The following is an 11,911-nucleotide window of genomic DNA, read 5'->3' as shown; positions in this document are numbered from 1 at the left end:
ACAAAACTGCTATATTCACTGGATGAACATGACAACTTCAAAAAAAAAAAAAAAAAAAAACATAACACAACTTCAATATGAAAAGCAATTAATAGAACTTCAATCAAAGGAATATCTTCGAGACTGCAACTTCAATATGGTAAAACCAAAGCTACACTTTAGGCTTCCACAACCAATACATTCGAAGAGGGCAGGGGTTCGAACCCCGCATAGGCAAAAGTGTGTGTGAGTACCTGATAAAAAAAAAAAAAAAAAATCTAAAACCTTTTCCTTTTGTAACCCTCGAACATGCCTTTTTGTAAATGGGCCTTTCTAAAAGCCCAATGGACTTGAGGCAATCCAAGCAATGTGATAGGTATATAGCTGGAAACCTCCTCAATGCTATTTGAGCTTGAACTTGAATCCAGTCTATATATCTATCCTAGCTCTAAAGGCTTCAACCATTTACTAGAATTCCAAAGGCAAAAAGATTGTTTGTTTGGTCAAAGACAACCAAAGAAACATTTTGCAAATTAAACAGAGTACAAAAGAGACCCATGTAGATCCACACATGCATGCTCCTAAAATATCATCGTATGGATATCATAGTTTAGTTGTGTATAAATCGAGAAATGAAAGAAAACAAGGAATATCAAATGGCTAACAAACATAGAAACGATATCTGGATAATCCGCGCACAAAATCCGAACCTTCGTACAAAGATTATATAGTTTTTGTGTTCTTTTGGCTAGTTCACCTAATTCAAACAAGGAAGAAACAAGGATTAAATAGCATTGTTCTAAGCTTTTAGTAACATCCCATGCATGATGCCTGGCCCCCAATTCTCTAACTTCAGTTTCAATGATTGAGTTGTACCTTGGATGCTGTGTAGAAACCCACTAGAGCAAGTCAATTTACAACAATACATCTGCAAATAAGTTGAATTTTGGGCCGTTGGTAACCACCACCTATTGCAGGCATTCCTATTTCGGAAGTACAAGACATCAACAAAATTATGACAGAAATCAGTCAATAATTTGAAAAGAAACAAAAAATTAATGAAAGAAAAAGTTACAAGATAAAATATATGTATCATCTTTAAATCATCATCTTCATCACAAAAAAAGATGCTTCAAAAATTGCGGCGTCCAATTATATCATATTTGTATCAAATGGTTTGTGTGTGTGTGTGTGTGTGTATTAACTAACACTCTTTTGCTCTTAATCCTCACATAATTCTCAACTACGCTACACAAGCAATTCAAAATCTTCTCATACATTATCAAATTCTACACGGTGAAAATAATCAACTCGATGAGGAATTTTAATATGTTGTATGCATCCAAAAGGTTGGCTAGAAGTTTGCATGTGTATTGTACTATTGTTCAACACACTCGTCATCATTTTCCACCTGTTCATAGTTATCATAATACAGACAGACGGTTCTGCCATTTCACCAGGAACCAAGATGGTATGAACAGTGACATTCTACTTTCTAAAGAAATATCGGATGCAGTAGTCAAACAACAGTGCAGCTCAATTATCAGAAAAACTAATGGGTTCGAGCATGTGTCGGATTTCCGAATGCTAAATCTTAGGACATATACAAATGTGTCCAAAGTTGGATATGGGTACAGAGACGTGCTATGCATTTAAATACATTATACGTTAGACTAGAAACTTGTTCCACAAAAAACAAAAAAATTAAATAAATAAATAAAATAAAATAAGGCTTCATAAACACGTATTGCACGTGGTACAAACGTTAAATGAGAAGAAGTTTCAGGAAGAACAAGCCAGAATACTTATGCCTCTATTTGCCTCATTCCAACTAGCATAACATATTAAATCAAAGAAGACAAGGAAAACAAACGAGAGAGAGAGAGAGAGAGAGAGAGAGAGAGAGAGAGAGAGAGATGCAGCACCTCAAACCACTTTCTATACTATAACACGAAAAGCAATAGAAATCCGCTACATCATCAAACAAAACTGCTATATTCACTACATGAACATGACAGAACTTCAAATTAAAAAAATAAATGATATAACTTCAATATGAAAAACAATAGAACTTCAGTTCAAGAAATATCTAAGTGGCATGATACCACCATTGTCGAAGAAAAACAAATGGTAAGTTCAATATGGTAGAACCAAAGCAATCACTTAAGGCTCCACAACCAAGACCTTTTCCTCAAAGAAGAGAAGAGGGGAGGGGAGGGGTTCGAGCCTAGTGTAGCCAAAAGTGTGTGTGACTACAAAAATAATATACATATATATATATATATATATATATATATATATAACCAATAACTTTTCCTTTTGTCAACCCTACCGATGAATGTTTTCTTTATTGTATGGATCCGCAAAAATATTCAAGGCCTTTCAAGAATCCCAATGGACTTGGGGTAATCCAAACAATCTGATATAGTATAATCAGTGATGAAACTGGAAACCTCAATGCTCTTTGACCTTGAACTTGAATCCAGTTTATATCTTTTTGCCTTTGGCACTAATTGTTCTGTCCTGGGTCAAGATGCTCCAACCATTAAGTAAAATTCCATAACCAAAAGATTGTTTGTTTGATCAAAGACAACCACAGAAACATTTTGCAAATGAAACAGAGTTTAAAAGAGACCTATGTAGATCCACACATGCATTCTCCTAAAATATCATCATATGGATATCTTAGTTTAGTTCTCTATAAATCGAGAAATGAAAGAAAACAAGGAATATCAAATGGATAACAAACATAGAAAAGATATCCAGATAATCCGCACACGAAATCCAAACCTTTGTACAGAGATTATATAGTTTTTGGGTTCTTTGGCTAGTTCATCTAATTCAAAAAAGGAAGAAACAAGGATTAAAGGGCGTTGTTCTAAGCTTTTAGTAACATCCCATGATGGCTGGCCCCAATTGTCGAACTTCAGTTTTTCAATGATTGAGTTGTACCTTGGATGCTGTGTAGAAAACACTAGATCAAGTCAATTTGAAACAATTAATCTGCAAATAAGTTGAATTTTGGGCCGTTGGTAACCACCTATTGCAGGCATTCCTATTTCTTACAAGGCATCAACAAAATAATGACATGCATCATCTTTAAATCATCATCACCACCACGAAAAAAATAAGATGCTTCTAAAATGGCAATGTCGAATTATATCATATCTGTATCAAATGGTTAGATTTTATATTAACTAACACTCTTTTGCCCTTAATTCTCACAAAATTCTCAACTACACTGCACAAGAAGTATAGTCTCATGCATTATCAAATGCCTCATAATTGGTGAAAATAATCAACTCCATAAGGAATTTTAATATGTTAAATGTATCCAAATGGTTGGCTAGAGGTTTGCATGTGTATTGTTCAACACATTCATCATCATTTTCCACCTATTGACAGTTAAACCAATTTCGGATGTACAAGACATCAACAAAATTATGACAGAAATCAGTCAATAATTTGAAAAGAAACAAAAAAATAAAGAAAGAAAAAGATACAAGATAAAATATATATCATCTTCATCACAAAAAAAGATGCTTCTAAAATCGCAGTGTCCAATTATATCATATTTGTATCAAATGGTTCGTGTGTGTGTGCGTGTGTATATTAATTAACACTCTTTTGCTCTTAATCCTCACATAATTCTCAACTACACTACACAAGCAATTCACAATCTTCTCATACATTATCAAATTCTACAGTGAAAATAATAACTCGATGAGGAATTTTAATATGTTGTATGTATCCAAAAGGTTGGCTAGAAGTTTGCATGTGTATTGTTCAACACACTCATCATCATTTTTCACCTGTTCACAGTTATCATAATACAGACAGACGGTTCTGCAATTTCACCAGAAACCAAGGTGGTATGAACAGTTAGACATTTTACTTTCTAAAGAAATATCGAATGCAGTAGTCAAACAACAGTGTAGCTCAATTATCAGAAAAATTAACAGGTTTGGGCATGTGTCGGATTTCCGAATGCTAAATCTTAGGACATATACAAATGTGTCCAAAGTTGGATATGGGTACAGAGACGTGCTATGCATTTAAATACATTATTTGTTCTATAAATAGTCGAATGTTGATGCTACTTTTCTTAAATAATATACTCAATTACGATTTAAATAAAATGGCATGCAGTAAAAAAGGAGCTTCAAAATTCCTGTGTGTCAAATTTAGTTTTTACTTCTTCTTCATCACCCCCCTTCCACAGTAAAAGCAAAAGAAACAAATATATATATATATATATATATAAATCAAAAATTAAAAGGATATAAAAACCTATATCATGCCGGACTCGTACCCAATCAAGCCAATCATGAAAATTAAACCAATTCACACCAATCAAGAACCCACGAATTTCGTGATCTTCAAACTTCTATAAAAACAAAAGATTATTACCGCAGTTCAAAGTTTTGTTCATATAAAATTTATTAGTACTATCAACAAAGACTAATTTGCGTTAAGAAATAAAAACAAATTTCGCCTGAAAGAACAGAAGTTCAAAGAATGTATTGACTATGTTTTTCATACTTCTTTTCTCTGTTCCAGGACAACTTTCACTCTAGTGAGCAACCAACTCTCTTCTAAGTCAAATTATGATTTTCATTATGTACTTCGAGTCTTGGTAGCTTCGGACAAATCCCATAAGTAGCCATTTTCACGAAAAAATTGCAATTATTTTATTGAGTGCTTCTTTTCACACAATTTTCTTTTCATAGACTAGAACATATGACATAAGACCTCTTTCTTAATGAGTCAATTTCTATTCATGCTTAACTCAACATCTTAGGCATATCACATATATGTGTGCATCAGAGTGTGTGTGTGTGTGATTCAAAGAATTCACCACTAATAGAAAATAAATAAACTTAAACTTAAAATTATTTGACCATTTGTGACTATCTAGATACTATACGTCCAACATGGTTAAATTGATTCATAATTTCATCACGATTCTCGTAACTAAGACTAAGGCATCTAAATAAATAAATTACAAACTAAAATTAAAAAATAAATATAAAAACATAAAGTCTTAGGTTTTCTGAATTTTGCAATTTAAATTAACCTAAGTGTCACGGGCCTAGAGTTTCTCCACCACTCCAGCCACACCCAAGCGGCACCAAGACGTTGCTTCTACTCTCACAAGGCCTTGGTCAGCCTAACTCCTACACTTGCTCGTGCCAACACACTCCACTCGTGTTGTAGTGCATCATGCCCTCCACTCGGCTTGCATACTCAACACACACTTGGGCATTCACATACCCTTAGGCAATTGTTGGCAAGAGGAATAATACTTCTATTATTACTCAAGTGTTGTACAAGGCTCTCTAACTCCAAAGTTTGCTGATCATACATGACCATATCACCTATTTATAGGCCTCCTTCCTACTCTCTAGAACTTCTACATTCATGCCCTACATAATTACACCCTACAAAACTCTCTACTGTTCTAGAATCTTCTTTACTTCTCTACAACTATTTACAAGTTCTCCAACAATCTAGAATTTTCCAACCCTCTCCACAATACTTCACAACTCTCTACACAATTCCAGAAGATTCTAGAACTTTTACTATACTCTACTCTTCTCTTGCCATACAGACGCCTCATTAGCGCACATGAGTTGCCTGCGTGTCGTTAGCTCCCTGAAATTAGGTGGGGCGTGACATTTTCCCCCACCCAATTCCTGCAACACCTTTGTCACAGTCTCAATGCTTCTCGTGCAAACTTGTCTGAAACCCCTTCCACTTGACGAGGTACTACTGCCACATGTCTCCTCCGTTTTCAACTTGTCTCTGCACTTCGTTCCTCGCATGGGCGCTTCCTGCTCGCAGCATCCCTCAGCACACCACCCCCCTCGTCTTCGTTTTGTAGCTCAACCCCCACACTTGTCATGACTCCTCCCTGTGACGCTGGCCTTGCAAACCCTTTGCACGCTTTCTACTGGCAAAGGGTACAACTCCTCTGTTGACTCCATGAAGGTTAAGGTCGTTTGAATGCCGTGCATGACTCCCATGGACTCCCCCATATGTTATCCAATGCACTCCATGAGCAACTCCATGCTCATGGTCTTCTCCTCTTCAAAGTTACCCACAAACTCCTTAGCGGGCGGCAAGGACTCCTAGACTGACACAGACTCTCCTCCAATGCCTACTCCCATGTTGCCCTCCTCTAGTAGCTCTCCCATGCATTCCTGCAAGTTGGGCTCATCTATAGGAAGCTCCTCCTCCCCAAGGCCGCGAAAGTGGGTGGCAAGCTCTCCTCCTTGCTTGGCATAGTCTCACTCAACATGCCTTCCCCCACGTGGCCCTCCTCCCGCGTCTCTCTCATGCACTCTTGCATGACGGGCATAGACTCCGGAACCTCCTCCTCTTTTGGTTTTAGCAATGTGGCCCTCCCAGGGCACTCTAGCACGCTATGCGCCCCTGCACATAATAGACAGATCACTTGATGGCCCACTTGCTCTAGCAACCTCTGCCTCCTAGGGCAATCTAACCAGTCGTGATTGCCATCATGCACGAGACAACTCCATTCACAACGTCTCTGTTCTCGCCGCTCCTGTCTCATTTGGCAACCTCTCCAGCTATAATCGCCACTACAGGAGGTGCACTCCCAAACCTAGTCTTCACTCCTCTGCCACCAGCTCAACATAGGGACTCCTCTCGAGCGTGACAAATTCGTCACTATGTATTCGTGCCTTAAACGACTCCCCTCGAGTCCTAGTTTCCCAGCCTCCTGCTAGCACGGCCTCCAACACTTTCTTATGCAGCTCCCTCGTGCACTTACCCAATAGGGTCCGACCTTGGCAGCACTTTGAGTCACCTCCACACGTCGTCTCCCTCCAACGCTCACCCTTATCGCCGATGTACCCAGGCGCACTTCTCACGCGCATGTAAGCCTGCTCTAATACCAACTGTCATGGGTCTGGAGTTTTGGGTTAATTTAAAAATTGATAAGTATTGAGGGGTAAATTAAAAATATGACATGACGAAAAAAAATGAGGGTATAAAGCAATTCAACACAAAGTAATTACAAATATGAAACTTATACACAACACTTTTATATTTGACAAGCATTTATACAATTAGGACAAAATTACCCCTATCTTTTTAAGAATTCCTCATCACCTCTTTCTCTAAATATACACACCTATATATAATTACATATACACCACCATCACCAACACAGGACCACCACCACCCACTGGCTGATATATACACACCTATACATATACACCACCACCACCATCACCATACAACCCATCGACCATCACCGCCATAAAACCCATCATGACACCAACACCACCCGCCACCACCATACAACCCATCCAAAACTTTCCAATCTGAAGCCCTAATTTGCTTTCTAAACCGTTCTGGCTCTAGCCACAACAGATTCATCGGAATCAATGGAGCTTTGGACCTCACTAATGGGTCATTCTTTGCCAACGTGAAGGTACAACCACCTCTGCTATCACCTTTGAAGCCATCCACCCCGCCCACCCACCGTCCACTACTTTCTCTCTCTTCTGGGTCAAACTTGAACCAGCCATGCCCGATTCAGAAGAGCCCCATGCTGTGATGAATGAACCAAGACGCCTCCGTCAGATACATCGGCACGAAATCGATCAACTTCATTTATAACTCTGATCTGGGTTTGCTTTTGCTTTTTACTGGAGACAAATTCACTTCCATTGAGGACCCACTTCTGGTTTTATCAAATTGGAATTCCCTAGATGCAGGTCCTTGTGACTGGTCTGGCATTTCCTGTTCTCCGTCTCATGAATATGTGATAAAGCTCTAAGAAATGTTATTTGTCTATTAAATTTACATTATACATATACATTGATATATATTGTTGATCCATTACAGAAATATGATGTTATTTAGATGCCAAAAAATTGAGAACTCATCATATACAGTTTTAAGGCTTACCTGAGTTACTAGTTTGCGGTGGAACTTTGATTTTGCAGAAATATTTCTTGGTCATCTTTAAAGGGTTTTCTAGCACCAGAACTGAGTCTGCTCTCTTCCTCGCCAGAACTGTATGAATACTTGTTCTTTTTGTTAATTTTATAATTACTAATTTTTTTTAAATAATCATGGCATATATATGATATGCTAATGTTTTAATTTTGCGTGGGAACAATCAACAATAGTGATACAATCGGAAAATGGTGATAGGATCAACAATGGTGATATGATCAGCGAAAGCTTTTGGAGAAGAAAATAATTAGATCAGAGAAATGAAATCACCGGAGGTCGATCAGATTTCTCAAAATTTAGGGCTCTCTATTACAAATTTAATCTTTCATAGAAAGCGAGGTCGGCTCAATATGATCCATAAATTTCAATGCAAGCCAGCTCAATTTTATCTGTAAATTTCAATACAAGCGATGTTGTGTTTGGTATCAGATAGTAATATATATAGCCTAGATATGAATACAGAACATTGTTAATGTGAGTAATGGTATTTGAATTGGGGTGATTTCATAGGTAAAGGCAATCTTGGTGGTGGTTGTGTAGTGGGTGGTGGTGGTTCATGACGGTTTCATGGTGGCGGTGGTTTGCCGGAATGTCTTGCCAGAGAGAATGGAAGGGAGAAAGAGATCATTAGTTGTGGTGGCAATTCTGGTTCGCTGGAACTTTCCGCCAGAAAGGGTGTTGGTTGGCTGGAATTTCTTGCTAGAGAGGATGGTGGTGGTGGTGATGTTGTATATGTGTATAGAGAGAGACTGAGTATAGAGAGAGAAGGGGTGAGGTGGAGGAAGAGGAGATGGATGGAAATGTTTAAAGGGCTGAGGGGCATTTTGGACCATATTTGTATGATTCCTGTATTGGTAATTACTTTTGTGAAATTGCTTTATACAAATATTCTTTTTCGTATATGTCATATTTTTAATTAGCCCTTCAAAACATGTCAATTATTAAATTAACCCTAGAATTTTTCCACCACTCCAGCCACACCCGTGCGGCACCAAGGCGTTGCTTCTACACTCGCAAGGCCTTGGCCAACCTAACTAGTCTCCCACACTTGCTCATGCCAAAACACTCCACTTGTGTCTCCTACTAGTATTGCAGTGCCTTAAGCCCTCCACTCAGCTTGCACACTCACACACACTTAAGGAATTCACTCGTTAAGTGCTAGATTAGCAAAAAGACACTTCTTCTCGTGGTTTAATTTGCAACAAAGCAAACATTGAAGAAACTACTACCATAGGTCCATCAGGTGTGGAATTCTAACTACTAGGGCCATAATGGAATATCTTATATTATTTTCTATAACCAAACCGATAACTCATAGAGAGCCTAACAACTTTATCTAAATATTAACAATATCTTCAGAATTAGGTAGAAAGGTTTCTTACACAATTCAACTAGAAAATTGGCACAACCAAAATTAAAACTGAGAAGACCAAAAATAGTGTCTCAATTGAACTCTATATGTCTCTTTGGTACAAGAATTGAAGATTAGCATTCTCAGCATCTCAATGGTGATAATTATTCAATTTGTCACGATAACTTTGTATTTTATTTCAAGTTGAAAACTTAAGTTAAAATCTCTGTGTACCACCTTGAGGAGGAGTGTTAGAGAATATCACGATTGAAGTGATTTATGGGATTGATTTAAAAATCATTTATCAATGTATTTTCTATATTTATCACTTGTATTATTTCATCTATAATTATAAGTGATCATTGTAAACAGAATATAATTAAAGTGATGTAGCCCTTTGAGCTTTGTGAGTCGTAAATGTAGCTCCTAGTCCTTGTGTTGTTAAAACTTAATTTTCTCTTTAATCTTTTATTTTATTTAACATGGTATTAGGTAGGTCATGTATTCAAACCTCACAGTCACCTGATTTAAAATTGAAACACGTGTTGGACCAAAACTAGGTCTCTGCCACATATGAGGGATCATGTTGAATGATTTAAATATTTAAATTACACCCTCTCCAACAACTTAAACTTTTATAGTAATAAGTTGTTAACACTTACCATGTTAAATGGACCCACACCACTTGTATAGAAAAAATCCACTTTCAAAGACATTGTACCTTACAACTTGGATAGAAAAAATCCACTTTCAATGACATTGTACCTTACAATTTAGTTCAACCTCGTTCAACTAGAAACTATATCACTCAAGAAACAATAACAAGTAAATAGTCATGCCGATACCAAAAATTCTACAAAAATGGTGGCATATAGAATATGGCAAGGATGATGATGACACAGAATATGAATATACTTAACTTAATCAGCAAAACATAGAATAGAACAATATACTTACCTATAATATCAGTACTTTTTTCTCTTCATCAGTCAGGATGAGTTGGTCCAGTGGCGGCATTAACAACCTGTTGTGAGCCAAACTAGCATCAGTCATAGTTGATAACTCTTTTCTATCAATCCCACAGTGGAAATAGGGTGAGACAATGCTCTCCACATAGGTTACCGCTGACTGGTAATAGGGTGAGACAACGCTACCCGGTGGAATGCCATCCACCGTTATACACCTCAATCTTCGTTCTTTAGCATTGTATATAACAAATACATCTTCACCCATTTCCTTATCTCCCTCCATTTTCAACAGAACTTCCTTATCCGACACACACATGGGGAAAAAAGGGTACATATTATTGGGTATATAGATTGTATATTTGGTCCAAGACTCGGTCACCCCATACTCTTTCATCACCCAAATATCAGCCTGCTTAGCACCACCCCATACATGACACATGAGACATCCTCCAAGAAGCCCCAAACCACCACCACTTGTTATTTCATCCTCTTCAAGTGAGCTAGGTGGCAAAACATCCCGGAATGTCTCCTCTGCTACATCAAAAGCAGCAATCACAAGTGAATGATCCGAAGACCTGTGGGTGAGCCAATGTATAGACCCATTTACAAAAACACCTGAGGAAGGCATGGCAAGAGAAATATCATAAGGGAAATCTTGAATCCTCGTCCATGAACTAGTTTTGAGTGAATGGACAACTACAAATGTGTCTATACAATATGATTCCTCATCTTCATAATAGAAAACTGCTACTACCTTGTAATCATCCATGGAAGAATCGTACCCAAGTCCATACATGCAGCTCCAAGTAGATGGATCGACCCCAAAATCATAATCTGGTACTTTCTTGGACTCTCTAGTTGATGGATTCAACAAAAACTTGGTGTCCTCTTCCTCGCAAACTAGAAGCAAACCGTTGCAAGAAGCCAAGATTTCCTTGAAGTAGTGTGGGTCTTCGATCTTAGGGAAATCAATCTCTGTTGCAGTCACACAATCGTTATAGGATGCTTCAGTGCAGTCCACAGAGTAAAGTGAACAACCAGAAAAGAGAATGAGTCTCTCGCATTTGTTGTTGTTGCTCCGATTGAGGTGTGTTTTGGCGAAATGAGGGCTCGAGATTAGAGCAAACCATGACTTCGCTACACACTTGAATCGGCATAGAGACTTCGCCGGCAGTCGAGACAGTATGTCAATCATGAGCTCGTCGAGAACGACTGCGCAGATGGACATCTCCACCATAGTCGGCTGTTAGGGCTCACTTTGGGGTAATCACTGAATTAGTGGCAGTTTTAAATTTTGAAACAAAAATTCGAGTCTTGTTATGTATGTATATATAATGGAAGTGGGGCCCACAATATATGTATGTCATCCATGACATCACCATATACAGCTTGCATGGGAAGAGTTCATTTGTGCTTCTTTGGAAAGCCAAGTGCAACACCTATATATATGGCATACATATGTACTGCGTGGGTGTATGTTTGTGAATAAAAAAAAGCATTATGCAATCTCTCTCTCTCTCTCTCTCTATATATATATATATATATATACACTCTCACACATTTATTATACGTTATCGGCACGAGTTATCCATCTCAGAGTTGAAGAAGAAAGTTTTCTCTC

General features: G+C 37.8%; 1 protein-coding gene across 3 annotated transcripts; it reads right to left on the bottom strand.

Annotated features, from left to right (window-relative positions):
- Positions 1–543: 543 nt before the first annotated feature.
- On the bottom strand, positions 544–11,564 carry LOC132296085 (F-box/kelch-repeat protein At3g06240-like). 3 transcript variants are annotated; one of them, XM_059794328.1, is made up of 2 exons: positions 10,280–11,564; positions 544–962 (listed from the first exon to the last, which is right to left on the bottom strand). In XM_059794328.1, exon 1 carries the CDS (start codon positions 11,525–11,527, stop codon positions 10,280–10,282), a length of 1,248 nt encoding a protein of 415 aa, XP_059650311.1. In that variant the 5' UTR covers positions 11,528–11,564; the 3' UTR covers positions 544–962. The 3 variants fall into 3 exon arrangements, with proteins under 3 accessions (XP_059650311.1, XP_059650324.1, XP_059650316.1); XM_059794341.1 differs by lacking the exon at positions 544–962 and adding an exon at positions 2,278–2,939; XM_059794333.1 differs by lacking the exon at positions 544–962 and adding an exon at positions 2,962–3,034.
- Between the last annotated feature and the right edge of the window lie 347 nt (positions 11,565–11,911).

This window comes from Cornus florida, unplaced genomic scaffold (assembly GCF_030987335.1).
Source record: "Cornus florida cultivar Cherokee Brave unplaced genomic scaffold, ASM3098733v1 CherokeeBrave_3.0.0_Hap2_Chr01, whole genome shotgun sequence".
NCBI lineage: Eukaryota > Viridiplantae > Streptophyta > Magnoliopsida > Cornales > Cornaceae > Cornus > Cornus florida.
This window is presented reverse-complemented; position numbering and strand designations above follow the sequence as displayed.

Excerpts from the sequence above, each read along its gene's own strand:
- LOC132296085 (XM_059794328.1), bottom strand. The coding sequence starts at position 11,527 with ATGGTGGAGATGTCCATCTGCGCAGTCGTTCTCGACGAGCTCATGATT.